The sequence below is a fragment of the Panthera onca genome, chromosome E2 (genome assembly GCF_046562875.1).
Source record: "Panthera onca isolate mPanOnc1 chromosome E2, mPanOnc1 haplotype 2, whole genome shotgun sequence".
In the NCBI taxonomy this organism is placed as follows: Eukaryota; Metazoa; Chordata; class Mammalia; order Carnivora; family Felidae; genus Panthera; species Panthera onca.
The window spans coordinates 15,068,810-15,088,812 of record NC_138353.1 but is presented as its reverse complement, the minus strand read 5'-3'; the positions used below and the strand labels follow the sequence as shown (position 1 = coordinate 15,088,812).

At 54.1% G+C, this 20,003-nt stretch overlaps 1 protein-coding gene across 4 annotated transcripts; it reads right to left on the bottom strand.

Moving 5' to 3' along the window:
* Nucleotides 1-1,683: 1,683 nt before the first annotated feature.
* Nucleotides 1,684-16,256, bottom strand: HNRNPL (heterogeneous nuclear ribonucleoprotein L). Of its 4 annotated transcripts, none has more exons than XM_078438452.2 (13): nt 16,163-16,256; nt 11,578-11,696; nt 10,718-10,955; nt 10,508-10,593; nt 9,584-9,680; nt 9,428-9,500; nt 5,959-6,030; nt 5,567-5,847; nt 4,375-4,496; nt 3,869-4,070; nt 2,857-2,914; nt 2,659-2,754; nt 1,684-2,084 (listed from the first exon to the last, which is right to left on the bottom strand). In XM_078438452.2, the coding sequence occupies exons 3-13, from the start codon at nt 10,940-10,942 to the stop codon at nt 2,026-2,028; spliced, it is 1,371 nt and encodes a 456-aa protein (XP_078294578.1). In that variant the 5' UTR covers nt 10,943-10,955; nt 11,578-11,696; nt 16,163-16,256; the 3' UTR covers nt 1,684-2,025. The 4 variants fall into 4 exon arrangements, with proteins under 4 accessions (XP_078294578.1, XP_078294577.1, XP_078294579.1 ...); XM_078438451.2 differs by lacking the exon at nt 16,163-16,256 and adding an exon at nt 13,713-14,010; XM_078438453.2 differs by lacking the exon at nt 16,163-16,256 and adding an exon at nt 13,006-13,250.
* Nucleotides 16,257-20,003: the final 3,747 nt, after the last annotated feature.

The window sequence follows — 20,003 nt, the reverse complement described above, 5'->3', positions numbered from 1 at the left end:
AGATCATGACCTGAGCCGAAGCCAGCTGCTCAACCTACTGAGCCACCCTGGTGCCCCTCAGACTTTGGATCTTGGCACAGGATCCAAGGGATCAAGCCCGATGCTGATAGCATGGAGCCTGCTTGGGATTCTCTCTCCCTCATCCCTTGTCCCTCCCCCAACCCCAGCTCTTGTGGTCTCAAAAGAAACTTAAAAAACAAAATCACAGAAAACTCCAACTGGTTTTTCCTAAAATATTTTTTACTCTGAGAAAGAGAGCGCGCGCGCGTGTGCGCGCACACGTGCCAGGCAGGGGTAAAGAGGAAGAGAGAATCCCAAGCAGGCCTGGTGCTGTCAGGGCAGAGCCCAAAATGGGACTCGATCCCACAAACTGGGAGATCATGACCTGAACTGAAATCGAGAGTTGGACACTTAACCAAATGAACCACCCAAGTGCCCCAGCTAAGACTTTATTATTTTAATGTTTATTCATTTATGAGAGACAGAGAGACAGAATGTGAACGGGGGAGGGACAGAGAGGGAGACGCAGAATCCGAAGCAGCCTCCAGGCTCTAAAAGCTGTCGGCACAGAGCCTGATGCGGGACTCCAACTCATGCACTGCTAGATCATGACCTGAGCTGAAGCCGGACGCTTAACTGACTGAGCCACCCAGGCACCCCGCTAAGATTTTATTTTTAAATAATCTCTACACCAAATGGGGGCCTCAAACTTACAAACCTAAGACTGGGTCACGTGCTCTTCCAAGTGGCCAGCCCACCGCCCGTGGGTTCCTTTTCAAGCGCACGTGCCAGACAAGGCACAATTAACTGTGCTTTTCACTTGTTCTTCTGGGAAGACTTCCCTCCAGCGGGAGTCAAGGTCCTTCAAGTAGGCTCCTCCCACCCTACCGCCTGCCAGGCCCCACCCCCCACCCCCCACACAGGTTCCTCTACAAGGATTGGGAGAGCACCCATCATACTGCAATGCTTACACGAGCTAAAGATTAGATTTCACCTTCAGAATCAGGTAATTTAGGGCCCGTCCCCAGGAGATACTGCAAGGGGTAAAGGAGGAAGCTGTGAGCTATGACACACAACACTGTTCAGCATGGGGCATTTTGTTAAAAGAAACCCTCAGGGCGCCTGGGCAGCTCAGTCCATGAAGAGTCTGACTTGGGCTCAGGTCATGATCTCACGGCTCGGCTCGAGTTGGGAGCCCAGAATTGGGCTCTGTGCTGTTACCAGAGACCGCTTCTGATCCTCTGCCCCATCTCTGCCCCTCCCCAACTCCTGCTCTGAAAATAAACAAAAACCCCCATCCAGATAGAACTTTTAAGGGGAAAAATAAATCACCAAAAATTGTTAAAGGGATTGGGGACACTTTCACCTTCATCTGAGGTCTTAATTTCCAACCTTATAAAAACACGTGGTGACTCGGCAGGATTAAGGCTTGTAGTTTGCTCTCTCAACGTTTTAAATTTCAGCAACATTTATTTTTAAAGTGACTCTCCTAACTAGATTGGGCTGGGCAGCAGGGCCCATTAAGACCACCTCCGGCCCTCCCAGAGTTTCCTCAACAGACCCGCCTCCTCCCAGCAGCCTCCTGGGGCTGTGGGCCTGGACCCCCAAGCTTCTCTCTGGGGCAGCAGAGGACCAGGTGGGAGGGATGCGGACACACCCTCAAATGCCAGTAAGCACGCAGTGTATTTTCCAAACAATTTTATTGAAATGTGCCAAGAGTACACGGGCAGCACAAATGTATGAACAGGAAAAAAAAAAAAAAATCACATGTACAATAATTTTTTAAAAAGTGAAGGTTAATCTTGGGAGATATCAGTTCCCCTTCCCCTCCCCCTCCAGACTTCCAGCGTTTCCATTATGGTTAAGCCTACTAACCTAGCATTTAAAAAAAGGAATACAGGAACTTTTGCAAAAAAAAAAAAAAAAAACAAAAAACCCAAAAAAACAACAAAAAAACCCAAAACAAACAGCATAAAGGAAAGAGAAATGTTTTCCTGCTCAGATGGGGCTCTTCCTAGGCACCTATTAGGAGGCGTGCTGAGCGGTGGAGAAACACAACTTCAGGGTGTAAGGGTACGGACCATCTGCGAGACAGAAAAAAAAAGATTCGTCTGGGCCCCTCTCCAGAGGCTCTAACCACCCAGCACCCCCTCTTTCTGCCCATCTCTCCATTTCTGCAGACTGACTGCAGGGAATCTACCTGATCACTGCCCAATGTCAGACTTAAACAACAAGCCCAATACTGAAGGCGCTTTCCTCTCTTCCTTCGATTCCATGGAGAATCCTAGTCCCAGCCCCTTAGCGGACTCCTTTTACCTGCTGGCCAGAATAGCCCCTTTCCTGGGTACTGAGCCAGCCTCCGTGACAGGCACTACTGGGTGTTTACTGGCAGCTTCTGACGCACAGAACGCCAGTCCCAAGGGGACAAGTCTGAGTAAGTCTCAGGCTGGCAGAGTGGGTGGCAGCCAACAGCCGGCCTGGTCCTCCCGTGGGGACCATCGGTCTAATCTCCTGGCGACCAGGTCCCCCTGCCCGTGTCACGAATGGTGAAGAGATCTCTGGGGGCCCTACCTTGGTGGCACGAAGGTCGGCTCTGGCCCGAAGCCAGCCTACCATCGGGCCACGAAGGGAACGGCTGCAGGACACACAGATACTCACTTGGGTTTTTCATCTGGTAATGATTCAGGAAGCCCAAAGTCTCCAGGGCGTCGCTCTTGGATTCCCACTCCAGCAGCCCCGAGGAGCTGCGCTCACCTGGACACAATGCAGAGGTTTTAGGCCGACCTGAGCAGGAGGCAGGGGGCCGCCCATGCGCAACCAAGGAGTGGGGAACAAAGGCAAGGGCCGTTTACTCACTTTTGCCTGAGAATACTTTCACAGAAGATGGCCGTTTCACTCCCAGCTCATCGCAGATCTGCAAGAGATAGAAAACACGTTCAGAAACAGGAGTACCGCGTCGCAGGATTCAAGCAGCCCCGGACGGGGAGCACTTACAATTTTCCTGGAGCATTTCTAAGCTTTGATCACACAACATACTCTAAGGTGGCCCATGACCCAAAACGTGTTTATTTTTTTTTTATTTAAAAAAAATTTTTTTTTCAACGTTTTTTATTTATTTTTGGGACAGAGAGAGACAGAGCATGAACGGGGAGGAGCAAAGAGAGAGGGAGGCACAGAATCGGAAACAGGCTCCAGGCTCCGAGCCATCAGCCCAGAGCCTGACGCAGGGCTCGAACCCACGGACTGCGAGATCGTTACCTGGCTGAAGTCGGACGCTTAACCGACTACGCCACCCAGGCGCCCCCCAAAACGTGTTTAGACACACTCCTCTTACTATGTTTTTATTAAAGTTAACTATCGTCATTACGGTAGTAACTGTTACTGTTACGTTGCCAACAACGGAGAACCTGCTTTTTAAAATTCCCGTCTCCAGCCACTTGTGTTGCTGAACTGAACAGCAACGTCTGAGGCCACGACAAGGTCTGAAGTCCATCCGTGCCATTCAGCCCTCCGCCCTCACTGCCCTGGTTTCCTCAAACTAGGCCTTCACAGGCTCCTCCCCTCTGATGTTATCTAGCCCCCGAAGGGCCTGACAACGTGGATGTTTGAGACTGGACTCTGACCACCGCTCTGTAACACCAGGGGAGGAGAAATCCTTTCCAGCAAAGAAGCCGCCCATCCTTGCTTGTGAGAAATGCAAACTAAGTCTGGTGTCAGTCTCAGCCCGTCTATCCTGGTCCCTGCCGCAACCCTGGGACCCAACCCAGGGCCTGGCAGAGAGCAGGGGCTCCACAGAGATTTGCTGGAAGGCTAGAACAAACAGCCTATTCAGATGGCTGTGGTGAAGGACCAACTCCACAGCACCCACCTCGAAGAAGTTCTCCTCGGTCACCTCCAGAGGGGCATTGAAGAAGTGTAGCACGTTGCTCGGGTGCTGGATGCGGTTCTTGGCTGCCTGCTCTGGAGTAGAGAACCGATTGTTCCTGGACTCGCTGAAGTCTTTGTAACTGCAGGACCCGTCTTCCAGCCCGTATGACTGCCCGGGCATGATGGCTGGTTGCTTGGAGACACTGTACCGGGGAAGGGGAGCTCTTTGTCAGACCCCAGGCCCTCCACCGGCGCCTCGTTCCAGTCTGCAGACGCCGTGCGCCCCAGGGGGCATCGCTCCACAGCAGAGGCGAGGCCCACACACTTTTTCCCACTGCTTCAGCTGAACCCTGGGGAGTGTTCCCACCACACCCCACTCCTGCCCGAACAAGCAGCCAGCCTCGCTGTGCGCCTCTGCCAGGCCCTTTCCAGAGCAGCCACATCCCACGTCCCTTCTTTCGCGGTTCCTCGCCGACATTCCCACGCCTGAAGAGACGAAGTACCTACCAGACGTTCAGCTTCTGCCCGAACATGAAGTTGTTATTGAGGTGAGTGATGGCTCGGTCCACAGCATAGCCGTCAGCCATTTCCACCATGGCGGCCCCCGGCTTGCTTTTCATGAATTTCACCTGGAGGACGGCACCCGTGATCAGCGCCATCGCCCGACCTCCAGGGACCCTGCGCCACCCGTTCGGAGCGAGTTCGAAGCAAGAACTCCTGACTCTGGAGCGAGGCTTCCACCTCCTCACTCGTGAATGATGTTTCAAGAGAACGGAGAAGCGGGTCTGACCCACAGTGAGTGCTCAGCTCAACCGTGTTTCTCTAACCTCAGGCCGTGACCCCGGGAACGTGCACCACTTAACAAGCACAACAAAAGCCAGGGGGCATGGCAAGAAAATAAAGCATCCGGCTCTCTTGGCTCCTGTCCGTCCCCTTCTCTGCCCCTCTCCGTCCCCTGCTCAGGTGTGCGCTTGCTCTCTCAAAAATACATTAAAAACAAAAAAGTCTCTCTGTGGGTGATAGCATTAAAGACAGTAAAAATTGGTAACAGAGGCACTAAAGCCCAGTTCTCTGGCTCGGGAGTCCCGCTCCCACATAAAAGCCTGTGAACCTGGGCAAGTTATCACCCTCCGTGCCTTCATTCCCCTGTTTGTCTAATTAAGAATTCTGGTGCAATGCAAGTTACTACACGCCAAGCACTCTTAATAGTGCCAGACACACAAGGGAACGCTCAACCTGCACTTGGCCGCTAAGGCTAGGCCAGGGGCCGCAGGCTCAGACGCCTCCAGGACTCAAAAGGGTCTGACAGAGAGGAAAGAGGCCACCTGGTCAGAGGTGAACAGCCACCTGTCACACAGGCAAGGCAGGAAGGCCCGGTGTTGCCAGATCATCTTAAGTTTTCTGGAGAAAATCCTCACTCGACGATCTTTAGCCATATGAAGTTTTATAAATCACATCCTTGTAGTATGAAGTATCAGCGCTTTGGTCTTAAAATGTTCTGGTCAACACCCCCAATGAATGAGATAACCACACCCACACGGTGAGGGCCAAACAAAATGCCTGCAGCTGGTCCCCTGCCTAAGTGAGTTCCTTCTCTTTACCAGCTCGCCCCTAGCCAGGCTCCCTCTCCCACGGGAAGAGCATGAGGCTCGGGACTGCCAGGTCTACGAGGAAAACGACGCACCGCACAGGAGCTCACCTTCTCCACGTTGCCATACAAGCAGAAGACATTGAAGACCCGATCACAGTTCATCTTAGATTGATCCAAGCCATAGACCATGAGCACAGGGCTGTCGGCGTGGGGGCCATACTCGGGTGGTGGGGGAGGGGGTGGGGGGTGCCCATACTGGGGGCCGTAGCGACTTGGGCCCCGGCGGTGACCCCCCACTGGTGGGCCCATCCTTCTCCCTTCGTAGTGAGGTGGGGGGGGCCCGTAGCCCTCATCATGGTAATGGCTGTGGTACCCACCGTGGGGCCCTCCTGGGGGGTGGGAAGGAAAGAGAGGGAGGACGGGTGAGAATTTGCGCGGCGGGCGGCGGGCAGGGGCACATGAGCCACGGGAGTCCACGGAGGGGAACCCCCTGCCCTCACCATATTCTGCGGGGTGATCTCCCAGGAGAGGGGGCTGTCTCTGGCGTTTGTTAGGGTTGCTGCCAGGGTCACCTGTGGACAGAGAAGAGAGTCAGAGCCTAACTTGGAAAAAAGGGGTCTTCCCTCCTGACTAGGGGCTAACCTCAAAGTCCTTTGGTTCCTGCAAGCCTTAGGCAAACCCTCCCTTCCTCACCCGAGCTGCTGGGGCCTCCTTCCTGTGGCCTGACCCCGGGTGGGCATGAAGCCCGAGCCTCAAGGCTGGAGCCCAGACTTCCCTTCCTCGGCCCATACGGAGCAGCTGGTTTCCTTTCTCTGAGAAGGATGAGGCCTGCCTGTGGGCTCTCTCCCCTGCCCGGGGCCCAAATGGGAGGCCCAGCTCTGGGGCCCTCTGGGAAGCCTGCGGATGCTACGGAAGCTGTCAGGTCACGGAGGCCGACAACAGATTTCTAAAGTAACTCCCAGTGAAGGGAGAGGAGTGAAGAGCAGGCGGACAACCAAGGGAGGGCAGGACGGACAGAAGATCAAATCTGGCCCCGGAAGTCCCAAGGTTCTAGGGGCTCTCGGCCCACCCAGCTCTCTGGGCCCCTTCTTCCTCAACTCTGGTCCTCCCCCCACCCGAATCCCGCCCCGTCACATCAGACCCAAGGAGAGGGACCGTAGGAAAGGACGAGCAGGGCAACATCAGAACCAGTTCAGTTGAGCAGTCGCATACAAGGCATCGACATTCTCAGACCCGGACGATGGCGCAGATCCACCCCAGACCCCAGGTGCGACTCATAGTCGCTACATGAATTTAACGCTTCAGCGCCAGACACTGTGCTAAGTGCTTTACAGACATCACCGCTTCTGAAATTCCTCACAACAACCCTATGAGGTAGGTACTATTTCAGCCCCGTTTTACAGATAAGGAACCTGAGCGCTTAACTTTCAACTGAGCAGTTAAGACACGTGTTGGCCCAAGGTCACAAAGCAAGTTAGCGGCTGAGCCGGGATTTGAACCCAGGTCTGGCAGACTCCAAACCCCACGGCTCGAGACCAACTGCCCTTTCCTGCCACCCAGCCTGGGTTTTTGTTTTCAACAATCAGTCATTACAAAGATGGAAAAGGGCTACTTACAGCAGAAGTACAGAGTACAATGTCCATTTGTCACAAAAAACAAATCTGTATTTTCTCTTACCATTGGACGCTTCAACAGTGAGTTAGCACAGTTCTGAAAGATGGCGTCCCATCAAACATACACTGCGACCCTGCATCACATGGTTTTACAGTCATAAATACAAGTTACGGTACACATCCGCTACAATTTTTTTTTTAAGAATTGTTTTTTAAAAGTCAATGCTTTGATTAAATCAAAAATGGCTCACAGATGTTCTGTCCTCAGAAGATACCAGAAAAGTGGAAAATAAAGGTGTATGAAGTGGGTAGTGTCCCTCCGTGTTGTCACCTCCTCACATTGTGTGCTGCAGTGCGGTGGTGCGGTGCTTCTGGCTGTGTAGCGCTCCGTGTGCGTGTCTCCTGGTTATGAAGTGTGCCAGTGGCCCCACTATGCCCGCGCTTTTGGCCTTGGGAGCGCGCCCGGTTACCCGCCAGCAGGTAACTGTGTACCTCTGAGCTGTTTGGCTGTCTGGTTTTAGATCTGGTTTTTTTTTTTTTTTTTTTTGATTTTTTTTTTTTTGTTGTTGTTGTGGTTTAAGTTTTTTTTTTTTTTTTTTTGGTTTCTGATCTCCGGTTGGTGCAGATTATGTTGGCAGCCGATGACTGCGGAAAAAATAAAAATATCAAAACAGAAAAGAAAAAAAAAAAGGCCCTCCCCAAACCAAAGGACTTAAAAACAAAAACCAAAAACCAACCCATATGGCGAGGAATGGAGAGAGGATCCTATTGTCTTGGAGGCCCATGGAATCTACTTCAGTCTATGAAACGTTCTCCGAAAAGAGCGCCGCTGGCTGGCTGGGAGAGCTCTGTTCTCTGTGTTTCCTACTTCTGTGTACATTCTCGGGTTCAAGTTTGCTTGGATTTTGGCTTTTTAATGTTTAATAAAAAAGCAGTGTCTGCTGCCATGTTGCGTCTCTTTCTCTCTTTGTCTCTGTCTGCCTCTGTCTCTGTGCTTGTAGCTGTTCCTTGGAGCACGGTGTGGTGTTCTTGATGTAGTGAGCTCAAGTCTGCGGCTGTTTCTGGGGACGTGGTGGAGGCTGCATGTTCTGTTCTCTCCAGGAAGAGCTAGTGGTTTCTACCCTGTGTGTTGGTGAGCAATGTGCAGAGGCAGAGCCGCTGAAGTACGGTCCCCGAGGGGTGGCGAAGCACCGCCTCACTCCAGGTCACCTCATCAGCTCTTGTGTTTGACCCCCAGCCTCGGGGCGGCCAAAGCTGAGAGGCATCGAAACCAATGCACAGCCGGCCCCTGCCACTAGCCCCTGCCGGTCTGCACATCTTCTATTTGTGTTCCTTGGAGAAGAAATGGTTGGTTGCCATGTTTCTGTTAGCGGTCATGTAATGCCATTGCCCGCTCTGGTACATTCACTCGGTCACCAATTTGCCTCTGATCTCTGGAGGGGCGGCCATGCCCACAGCGCCCATTGTGAGGGTCCTGGGGAAGAGTCTAGCCCACCCTGCCCACTGCTTCCCAGCTGCAAGGGCGAGCAAGACGGGCCTGCCTGGGAACGGGGGCCTCTGGCCTCCCAGAGCCTGTGAGAGGTCAGCGACCAGCCTCCTCCCTCAGCCCGCGGCCTAGTCCGACGTAGCAGACCAAGACAGAGATGGACGGTCCTGCTGAGGGGGTGCGGCTGGTGTTCAAAGGCAATCCTCCACCTCTCCCTCCTATCCAAGGCAGACCATTCTTGACAGACTCTAGGAAGGGGGTTGTCCATTTGGGCCCCCCGCAGAGATGCTGAGTCCCCTCTACAAGTGAGGTGAGGCGTGTCCGCCCTGCTCCAATCCGGGGTGTCTCACCTCCGCAAGGTCAACTTGCTCAAAGGCTCTGCTCCGAGGGCCCAGGAGCCCTCACCGCCTCCCCCGGCTGCTCCCCGCCCCTCCCCCCACCAGCAGACCCTCTCGGTAGTGGAGAGCAAGAGCACCATTCCTGGCCCGGTGAGAATGGAGTCGGTGACCCTAAGCAAGGTCCCAGAAGGGAAGCAGCAGAATCCACCTGGGAGCCGCTATGGTTTATAAGCCATCGCCATGCCCTGTGCTCAGTGAGGGCCTGCTCCCCACCCCGTCCGAGCCTCTGCCTTGGCTCTACACCCTCCGCCACATCAAAGGGCCCCCAGCAGCAACTAGAACCTACAGAGGCCCCTTCATTCACCATCTCCCACTGGGGTGTCTTTTCCAAGAACTGACCGCCCCCCCAGGCCCTCCCATGTCCACAGGGAGCCCAATGGCATTACATAACCCTGAGCCCGGGTCTATGAGGTGCGCTAGTCAAGTGAAGGCAAGGCGGGTGTGTTTAGAACAAAGTGGCCGTCAGGATTACCTTGTCCACTGAGATTGGGGTTTGTGTAGTCCCAAGTATCCTGATCGTTCTTGAACACATTCAAGCGTGTAGGCTGCAGAACGAGACACAGCTTGAAATTAGCCAGGCCCCAGCTCCTCTGGAAGTTGACTAGGGGCAGTCATTTCCCAGACCTACCTTTGCATATTCGATCTTCAGAGTGCAACAGCCCGAATAAATGTCAGCCCCGTTGAGTGAGGCTTTGGCCCGCTGGGCACTCTGCACAGAATCAAATGTGAGTACAGTTAAGGAAAACCGCGGGATGGGTGCTCTCTGGGAAGGGCTTTAAGTCGTCCCAGAAAGGGAGGACGAGGGAGCACCCGAAGGCCATACTGCAGACGCGCTCTGGGATCATCAGTTCACTGCCCAGTCACCAGCCGCCTGCATGGAGGTGAGCTGGAGGGCTGCGTGGGTGGGCCGCCACTGCCCAGAGTTCCTGTCATCTGCACTCCCGGCCCAGAGTGGCAGCCGGCCCCCTCTGCCACCACCCCAGGCTTAGCCACTTTCTTCTTTAGCCCAGTCCTCTCCTACTCGTGCCATGTGCTTTGACCAAAGCTGGACAACCTCTGAAACATCAACCAGAGGATGCTCCTGCCTCGGAGCTCTGTCAGCGGCTTCCCACTGCACCCTGACCCATGCTTTAGAGCACTACGCAGGACGCCCTACTGACTTCTTTCAGCGCCTGCAGTGAACCCTCACCCCGTCAGGCGGCAGGCCTTTTGCTTCCTCCTAAGGCTAAGCTCCCGCCCACCTGAGGACCTTGGCAGAAACCAGTTCCTGTCTTGAACACCAGCTCCTACCTCCTCACAGAAATAGATCCACCCTGTCAGGTCTCCTGGTCATTGCCAGCCCCCCATTTCTACCCCTACCGCACTTCTGACCCTGAGCTTTCCACACTACGTTGCAGACTGTTTATTAACGACCCCTCCCATCAGACTGGGGACTCCATGAAGGCATCTGGCAAGCACTCAGAAGTTCCACACTGGTTGAAAGGACAGAACGCTGCGGAGCCTTGTAAGAGCCCCCCACCTCAAAGAACACCCCTCCCCCAACAAAGGATATTCCACCATGGCCTGGACGCCATTCTTCCGGAAAATAACAATTCTCTGGACGGGGCCACAAGGATTGCAGATAGTGTAAAGAACATCCTGTAAAAAGCACACGGGCAAGATGAAAGGGCACTGGCAGGTCAATCTGGCTCAGATGAGGGGACAGGAAGGGAAGAAGGAAGATCTCACAGAAGCATCTAAAACGAGGCTCGCTGGCACGCACCGTGGTAATTGAATAGATTGGGTTCAGGATGGTAAAGAGAAGCACGCTGTTGACGCTCCGGGAGTCGTCCGAGTCCCCGGGGCGGGAGATCTTCTGGCTGGTAGAGTAATTGACGAAAGCTGGGTGGCCAGCAATGTAGATTTGGTTGTCGGCTGCGTAGTTCACAGCGTTGCAGGCCCCCAGCACATCTTCAAACTCCACCAACGCTTGTCTCTTTTTAGGCATTACTACCACATAGCTGGCAAAGAGAACACAGGTTTCAGTCCTCCCAGAACACAGGCAAGAGGAAGACGTTCCACTTTCCGTGAACTGACTCCTGTCTCTTGACCCCTCTACACCTTCATCATGGTTTCCTGACCTCAACACCCTGCGCCTAAGTGGCACAACAGACAAAAGAGATGGTACCACCTCCTCTGAGAAGCCTTCCTTCCTGAACCCTCCTCCCTTGACTGAGTCACATGCCTTCTATGGGCTCCTGGACTTTCCTATCACAGTGCTGACTACTCTGCCTAGGCAGCTGTCTGGGAGGGGCCCAAGACGATCTCATTTGCTACTCTATTTCCAGCACCTACAGTGTGACAAATACACTTAGTAACTACTTAGTAACTACTCGCTGAAGGGGAGACTGCTGCCTAGAAACTACAGGCAGGAGAAAAAAAAAGACAACAACAAAGACATGGAACTTACTAAAACCTGATCCCAAGTATGACAGCCAAAACCAAGAGTGGAGGAGTCCCAGGACACAGCCAAAGGACCCTGGGCCACACCGGCCACCTCACTTCCAACCAGAAATTAAGAATGCATAGGACACTAAGGAGGTGACTTCTTTATGTCCAACCCCAGGGCTCTGATAGGAGTACCTGATGGGTCCAAATTCCTGCAAGGCCTCCACAAGGTCAGCTTCCACCACTCCGTCGATCAGGCCCCTGATGTGGACAACTGGGGAGGCAGGGGTTTTGTGTGGGTCATCGTAGTTCTCCTGAGAAAGGAAAACAACATCACTTCATTTCCTGCTGTACAAGATGGTGGCCCACTGCCCTCTGTGCTGTTGGGGACCTCATCCGATGAGACACTTAAGTGTCACACAGGGCAGACAACAAAGGATGGCCATACAAACCAATCAGCCTAAAAGGGTTTGGGGCCAGCTAAGCACAGGCCCTGAGTGGGTGGCTACTATCCCTATGGTTCCTGCTGCAGCTTCTGAGGAAGGCAGAATGGAGAACAAAGCATGTCCCACACCTTACATTCCTCCTAGAACTTTTCTCTTTCCACCCATCAAAGAAACCCTGGGAAAGGCTGGGATGGAGAGGGGACAGCAGTTTGCAAGAAGGGCTCAAACGCTACCCTGCTGCAATCTGAATCAGAACACTCCCGCTGCATCCAACCGTCTCTTTGCCCTTTCCCCCCCAGTGAAACAAGTTGCCATCAGTCAGCCAAGTATTACTGTTCCCCACACTCATCCCCACGTCCAGTCATGGTAAAACAGCCCGTGACCCAGAAGCTGTGAAAGCCAGGGCAGTCTTGACTGCTTCTAGTCTTTAATAACCCACCAAAATTTGTGTTGGAAAATACTGCCTAGGCCAGCCTGAAGAAAAAGACAAAAAAGGTCCTTCAGAAAGAAAAGAAACTCCAACCCACAGCAGCTAAAAACCAAGATCATTCCCTTGCAAGAAGCATCTTTCCACACACGCACACCACACACGCACACCACACACACACACACACACACACACACACACACACACACAGAGCAGTCTTCCGAAATCAGGAGAAAAGTAACTTTCTAGTGTCTGCTGGGCTCTGGGCCCAACCTCCTGTCTGAGAGCCACCAAGCAGAAGCCCGTGGAACAGGGGCAGAATTGGATCCTATTTCAGGAATGAACCACACAAACCACAAGAGGCACACCCGCCTGATGATGGTTACCAGCTCAGCGGTTTGCAGTTCCATTGCCCATAAATTCTAATCCTGTCCCCTCCCCCCCTCACTAGCTACAAGATCTAAACAAGTTTACTTCATCTTTACAAGTCCAGAATTGTTAATACCGCCCTGTAGCTCACACAGAAAGAACTCTTAAAGATCTGGTTAGGGTATTTTTTTAATAGTGTGCAACAGGGCCTGGCACAGATTAAACCACTAGTAAATCACAGCTACCGATCACCACGAAACCCTGGAAAACCCTGCAAATGGCTGAACGGGAGAGGACTTCATGAGGAGGAAATGGGCTCCGAGCCAGGAGGAACAAATGGTGGTCCTTTCCGACTAGGAGACCAAAAACGTTCACTCTCACCCTCAGGGAACATTTTGGTTCAGCAAACCAACTGCATGCATCCAGTTAACTCCCGGAAATTGTAAGCAAACTTGTGGCCGTTCCAAAGTTAGTTCAATTCCCAAACGGCTAAAAAAGACCTTCCACAAGCCTTCCTTCCGGTGTTCACTGCCCACAAAAATGGGGACACATTCCGTTCTGGGGGAACAGCCTCAAATAAGATCAACTTCTCTATTGAGACAAACTATGACACTACATGGATTAAACAGAGATCGGGCAGAATTCCCCACCCAAGCGCGGAAAAGGCCACCGCCCACCCATTCCCCGCTCACGCGGTGCCACCCCCGCCCCCACAACCGCCCACGAGGCCCGAGGAGAAGAAGTGCGCTTGCGCATGAGGGCCGTGAATTAAACGATAAAGGAAAAAAAACGGCCCGGCCGCGTGCCTGGCCCCCACACCCCAGCCCGCGGCGCCTGCGCACTGCGCCGCCCGCAACGCGAGCTACTTCCTCCGCCTCCCACACCCCCGCTCAGAGTAGCGCGCACGCGCAAGCGCCTGTCCTCGCGCAAACCCCGCCGTTTGCCCAACGCCTGCCCCTCCCCCACCCCGTCACAGCGCGAGGGCCTGGGCGCGTGCGCAGAGGCCCCCCCACCAAATGAATACCCTCAAGGTGGAAATTTTTCCCTCCCTTCTCGGCCGTCCCCGGCGCCTAAGACCCTGGCCTCACCCCGCCGCCGCCGCCCGCCGCCCCGGCTCCTCCACCGCCGCCGCCACCGCCTCCGTGCTGGTCGCCAGCGTTGTCCGTCTTGAGCCGCTTAGGGGCTCGGCCTCCCTCACTGCCGCCGCCGTAGTAGCGGCCACCGCCGCCTCCGCCGCCCGCCGCCGCCATCTTCACCATCGCTCCCGACCGCCTCCGCTGCTCGTCCGGCTGCTGCCTCTGCTCCAACCGCCGACGCCGCTTCTCCGCCCGGGGCAGCAGCCTCCGCGACATGGCGGCGCAGAACCCGCCTCCCCCCGCCTCTCATTGGGGGAGGGACACGCCTGTCACCCGCCGCCCCCACCCGATAGGGGGAGCCACTGGTCCCGCCAAGGGGGGAGGGGAAGCCTCCGCACGCCTTGCGCACCTATTGGATACAGCCCACGCCGTTCTGCAGGACGGCCCGCCCTCGTTTGTCTGGAACACTCCTTATAGGCGAGTGCTTTCTGCCAGTCATTTCGCCAATCCCACCGCCTTAAAATAAACTCCAATCTGATAGGTCGGGTTTCTGGCACGGCCTGGCCTCCTTTGGAGCACCTGATAGGAACGGCGCTCCCCACTCGCCTGAACAGCGCCGCCTTCTTTCCACTTTCATTGGCTTCCTCACTAATCCCTCAAGCCGAAACTTCTTAGTCTTCCAGTCACAGCGACTACCTTCCCGCGCCACTCGGCGAGGAGAAAAGGAAACCCCTCCCTTTTGCCACTCTCTAGTGGCTACTGCAGATGCCCGTCTTGTTCGTCTCTACTCGATTAGTCAATGAAGAGTGGAAAGGGTCCCCTCACTAGACAGTAGGACCACCGGTGGGTTTTGATTGGGTGAAAAGGCGAAGCCCTCCCCAGGCCGGGAGGCGCTCTTTGGCGCAGTCAAGGAAAGGATCGGAAGCGAGAGCGCAGGCGCGAACAGGCTTTCAGGCGTCTCTGGAGGCGGGGCGACCCTCTAAACGGGCGAAGGCCTGCAGTACCCCAAGTATTTATTAACATGCTGTGAGTTGCGCCCGAAGGCTAGACCTAGACAGAGGGGCAGCTGCCAGTGCAGCTCTGTCCCCACCACTATACCTTATTCCTCTCCACCTCGGGCCTTTACGATGCCGGAGGAATTTCAATAACCCAAACTTAACCCTTTCGGTATAAAACCATTTGCTAGTGCTGATTGTCTTAGGACCCTGTCACGTTCCCGGGGGTCATTTCACTGCTCCACCTCTAAATTCAGCCACAATAGTGCCTTTCAGTTTGCACACAGGGAAGGACCTTCCACGCACCATTTGACCTTTGCCCGTGCAGGTTCTTCCATCTGGAAGACTTTGCCCACTGCCCCTCCTGCCGGAGGAGTAGTCCGTGCAGCAGTCTCCGCTCTGAAAAGCGTTCCTAGTCCATACCAGTCCTGACTCCAGGCCTGCCCTGTGATAACTCCTGACCACTCCGGCCAGTGGTTTCCACCCGACAGCCCTGACCTCTCTGGCTTGCCACAGTCTGGGGACTCTACTGCGTGGAAGTCCCGCGTGGGTAAGGGAGAGACAAGTCCCGCACGCGGCACAGCGCTTTCGCGCTCTGCAAAGGGGAGTCCTGGTGTTCTACTCGTCCGGCGGGGGCGGGACTTCCTTCCGTGGAGACGGGGTAGGGACACCACGAAGATAATGCCCTTTCTCAGAGTCTCTAGGGTCCAACGACGCCCAACAGCCAGAACTTAGGGGCAGGGCCGGAGGCTGAGCAGGATCCCGCCTAAGGGCTCTAATGTTATGGGGCTGACTGCTGGAGGTGGGAGACGCTGCGCTTGCAGAGGATCGAGTCGTGGGAAGTACGGGCGACCGCCCCAAAGATGCTTCGGAACATTCCCAGTGGGTGAAAGAGGGTTCCCGAAACAGGAGTTCGAAATGGGGTCAGTGGCACTAAGCGAGTGAGACAGGACTGGTGGGTCTGCGGGTTTGGGAAGATAAGAAAGTTGCGAGCGGGCCGATGAGGATCTAAATCAGTTCCCAGTCACACTGGGAAGACCCGAAATGGCAAACCGAACGCACCGAGGGGCGGCGCAGCTCCTTCAACACGTGATCCGCGCGAGGGAAGCGAGGCGGGGCGGGTCCCACTGAAGGGCGGGGTCGCGAGGTCCCGACGTCAGAGGAATGCGGTGGGGGGAGGGGGGAGAGGGGCCCCTCCCCTCCCCGCCCCCGCGCCCGGCCCGTACGCCCCTCGCGCCGTCGCGCGCGGCCGGGACGCGGCGGAACCGTTCTCGGCGCCACACGTTCCGGGTCGCTCGCCAGCGGGCCCGCGCCCACGGCGGGCGACCCGGCGGCCGCGTTATCTGCACCGCCTCGCTCCCGGCCTCCGCCCCTCCCCCACCCCTTGCGCTCCGGCGGCGGGCGGCGGGCGGCGCCTCCCACCCATCCCCCTGCACCCCTCCCCGACCCCTCGCCCCCAGCCCCTACCAGCTCGGCGGCGAGCCTGGCCGGCCGTCCGGGATCGAAAAGAGAGCAGACACTGGGAAGTTTTGGGGGAGGGAGGGGCGGGCCTTAAAGGGACCACGACCTCTTTTCAGCCTGGAAAAAAAATACGGGGTGGGGGTGGGGGGAGAGATCGAGAGTTGCTCCGCGGTTGAATGGAGGGAATAACGCCAGAAAGGAACGGAAAGACTTATGAGCCTTCACACGTTACACGTTAGGGATCCGGGTCCCTTTTCCCCAAACACCCAAACCCCTCAACACCCCGTCACACACACGCACACACACACACACTTTCCATCTCTGAAAGTCACGCCGTTGTTTGGCAGTGAGGCCTCATTCCTCCTGGTCAGCCAAGTGTTGTGTTAGTTGAGGTTAATGTTGGGGCGCACACTGTACAGATGAAGAAATGAGCTCAGGGGACGCAAGCGACTAACCCAGGACCCCCCGCTTGTAAGTGGCCATAGCGGGCTCTGCCTGCCGCTGAAGACGAGTAACCACCACCGCACTGCAGTACCTGTTGTGGTTATGGGGGCTGCAATAGGCAGTGAAGTTTAAGAGCCAAGGCTCTGGGGCCGCCAGCTTCAAATATGGAGGCTGCTCTTACAACTCTTGTGGCCTTGGGAAAGTGGTTTAGCCTTTTGGGGCCTCTTTCCTGGTCCAATGGTAATAGCGCCTGCCTTCTAGGGTGGTCTTGAGGGATGGTGAGAATGTCTGGAAGCAGAGGGGCCTCAGGCCTACCCCCATTTCACAGATGAGGCAAAATGAGGCCCAGAGAAGGGAAAGACCAGTTGACATACACAAGGAGACCTAGTCGCTCGCTTCCTTAACACCCACAAGAAGTAATCTGACCCTTGTAGGCCCATCCATGCCTAACCCTTTTCCACCTGTTGTTGATGGGGCACAAACAGTGGCTTTCCTTCTGTTCATCAAATGCTCAGAGCTCATTTCTGGCTTTGCACCGGCTCCTCTCTCTGCCTAGAATATTCTCCCCGATCTTTGCTCCTCATCAGACAGCCCGTAGCTCAAATGTCACTTCCTCACCATCCAGCACAGTTAGCAGCCATACGTTACTAAAACCATGGCTCCCCATTTCTCTCTCCCTCTTTGTTCTTTTTTTTTTTTTTATGTTTATTTTTTTATTTTTGGGAGACAGAGTGTGAGCTGGGGAAGGGCAGAGAGAGAGGGAGACACAGAATCCGAGGCAGGCTCCAGGCTCCAGGCTCCAAGCTCCAAAGCTGTCAGCACTGAGCTAGTTGCGGGGCTTGAACTCAGAAGCTGTGAGATCATGACCTGAGCCGAAGGCGATGCTTAACCCACTGAGCCGCCCAAGCACCCCTTTCCCTGTTTGTTCTTATTGCCACGTGAGGACGTCTAGTTATTTAATTTCTGTCCCTTCACTAACTCTGGGCTCTCTGGGGGCTAGAAGTGGGTATGTTTTAATCATTCTAAGAATCTACCCTAGGGTCATTCATTCATTCATTCATCCCAGGGGTGTTTATTGAGCCAACACTATTGGGGGGCACCTGGGATAAAATGCTCTACAAGGTACAGAAAACTCCCTCTGTCCTGGGGTTACGTTCTTTTTTTTTTTTTTTTTAATCCAAGTTAGTTAATGTATAGTGTAATAATGGTTTCAGAAGTAGAATCTAATGACTCATCACTTACATATAACACCCAGTGCTCATCACAAGTGCCCTCCTTAATGCCCATCACCCATCAGCCCATCCCCCACCCAGCTCCTCTCCAGCAACCTTCAGTTGGTTATTTGTACTTAAGAGTCTCTCATGGGTTTGCCTCCCTCTCTGTTTTTCTCTTATTTTTCCTTCCCTTCCCCTATGTTCATCTGTCTTGTTTCTTAAATTCCACACGAGTGAAATCGTATATTTGTCTTTCTCTGACTGACTTATTTCGCTTAGCATAATACATTCTAGCTCCAGCCATGTTGTTGCAAATGGTAAGCTTCCATTCTTTTTGGTCACTGAGTAACATTCCATTGTGTGTGTGTAACATCTTCTTTATCCATTGATCGGTTGATGGACATTTGGGCTCTTTCCATAATTTAGCTATAGTTGACTATATACTTTGGCTTTGTTGGTTACATTCTTTTTAACATTTTATTTATTTTTAAGTTGGTTTATTTTGAGAGAGAGAATGTGCCTGTGAGCAAGGAAGGGGCAGAGAGAGAGAGGGAGAGAGAGAATCCCAAGCAGGCTCTGCACTGTCAGCGTGGAGCTTGCCGTGGTGCTCAAACCCACAAACCTTGAGATCATGACCTGAGCCGAAACCCAGAGTCGGATGCTCAACCCACTGAGCCACCCAGGCACCCCTCTTTTTTTTTTTTTTTTCCTTTTTAACATTTGTCAGTTACTTTGAGAGAGAGCACATGGGGGAAGGGGACGGACAGACAGAGGAGAGAGGGAGAATCTCAAGCAGGCGCTGACGTGGAGCCCAACATGGGGCTCTGTCTCCCCGAGATCATGACCTGAGCCAAAACCAAGAGTCAGAGGCTCAACTGACTGAGCTACCCAGGTGCCCCTCCTGGGGGTTATATTCTAGTGAAATACTTAGGTAAGACATTATATCACATGATGATAACTATTATTCAGAAATTAAAACAGGGAAGGAGGATGAGGAGTGTATGAGGGCAGTTTGCTCGAAAAGGTATTAAGAGAAAGCCTCACCAAGAAGGCAACATTCTGGCAAAGGCCTGAAGCAGGGAATTAGCATTCCAAGCAGAGGGAACAGTGCAAAGGCCCTGAGGTGAAAATGTGCCTGGTGTGTTCCAGGAATCGGCTTTGTGGCTGGAGTAGAATTGGGGGGGGGGGGGGGGGGGACATGATAAGCAATGTTGCCAGAGAGGTGAGAGAAGGGGACAGTCCTAGAGAGGACTGAGGGGGCCCCATGGGCTTGGGGAGGACTTTGACTTTTACTCTCAGGTGGGGCCACTTGAGGCTTCCCAGCAGGGGAGGACCCTGACCTGGCTCAGGCCTTCACAAGAGCCCTGTGGCTGCATGGTGTGGGCATGGGAAACACACGCAGGAGGTGCGACGGGAGCCAGGAAGACAGGGAGGGGGCTGGTTCGGTGGAACAGTCTGGAGAAGAAGGTGGATGGGATCCGGGTGGGGCCGTGGAGGGGCTGAAGTGGGCCGGTTGTGGATCTGGTTTGAAAATAGAGCCCACAGGGGCGCCTGGGTGGCTCAGTCGGTTAAGCGGCCGACTTCGGCTCAGGTCATGATCTCGCAATCCGTGAGTTCGAGCCCCGCGTCGGGCTCTGTGCTGACAGCTCAGAGCCTGGAGCCTGCTTCAGATTCTGTGTCTCCCTCTCTCTGACCCTCCCCTCTTCATGCTCTGTCTCTCCCTGTCTCAAAAATAAATAAAACGTTAAAAAAAATTTTTTAAAAAGAAAATAGAGCCCACAGGACAGGCTGAGGGGTCACATCTCCCCGTGATTCAAAATCATCCCCACTGCAGAGCTCACAGTGACGGCCAAGGGCCCCAGCTCCTTTTGGTGCTCTCTCCACCGTGAGATGCCTCTTTTGGAAAGAGGATCCTTTCTCTCCCTTTGACGCAGACCTGTCCCATGGCCTCCCAGGACCAGTCGTCCACATCAGTGATAGGTGGGGACACGCGTACCTGCTCTCAAACACCTGCGGCTGGCGGTGGGGCTGGGGGGGGGGGGGTTCCCCTGGCCTGTAACCTTTTTTCTCAGCTGCCAAAATGTTTTTTTTTTTTTTTTAGCTTTTATACAATTCTATTTGTAAAACATCACATACAACTAAAGCTAATTTGATTTTTAAAATCAAAGTTCATTTAGTGATAATATACA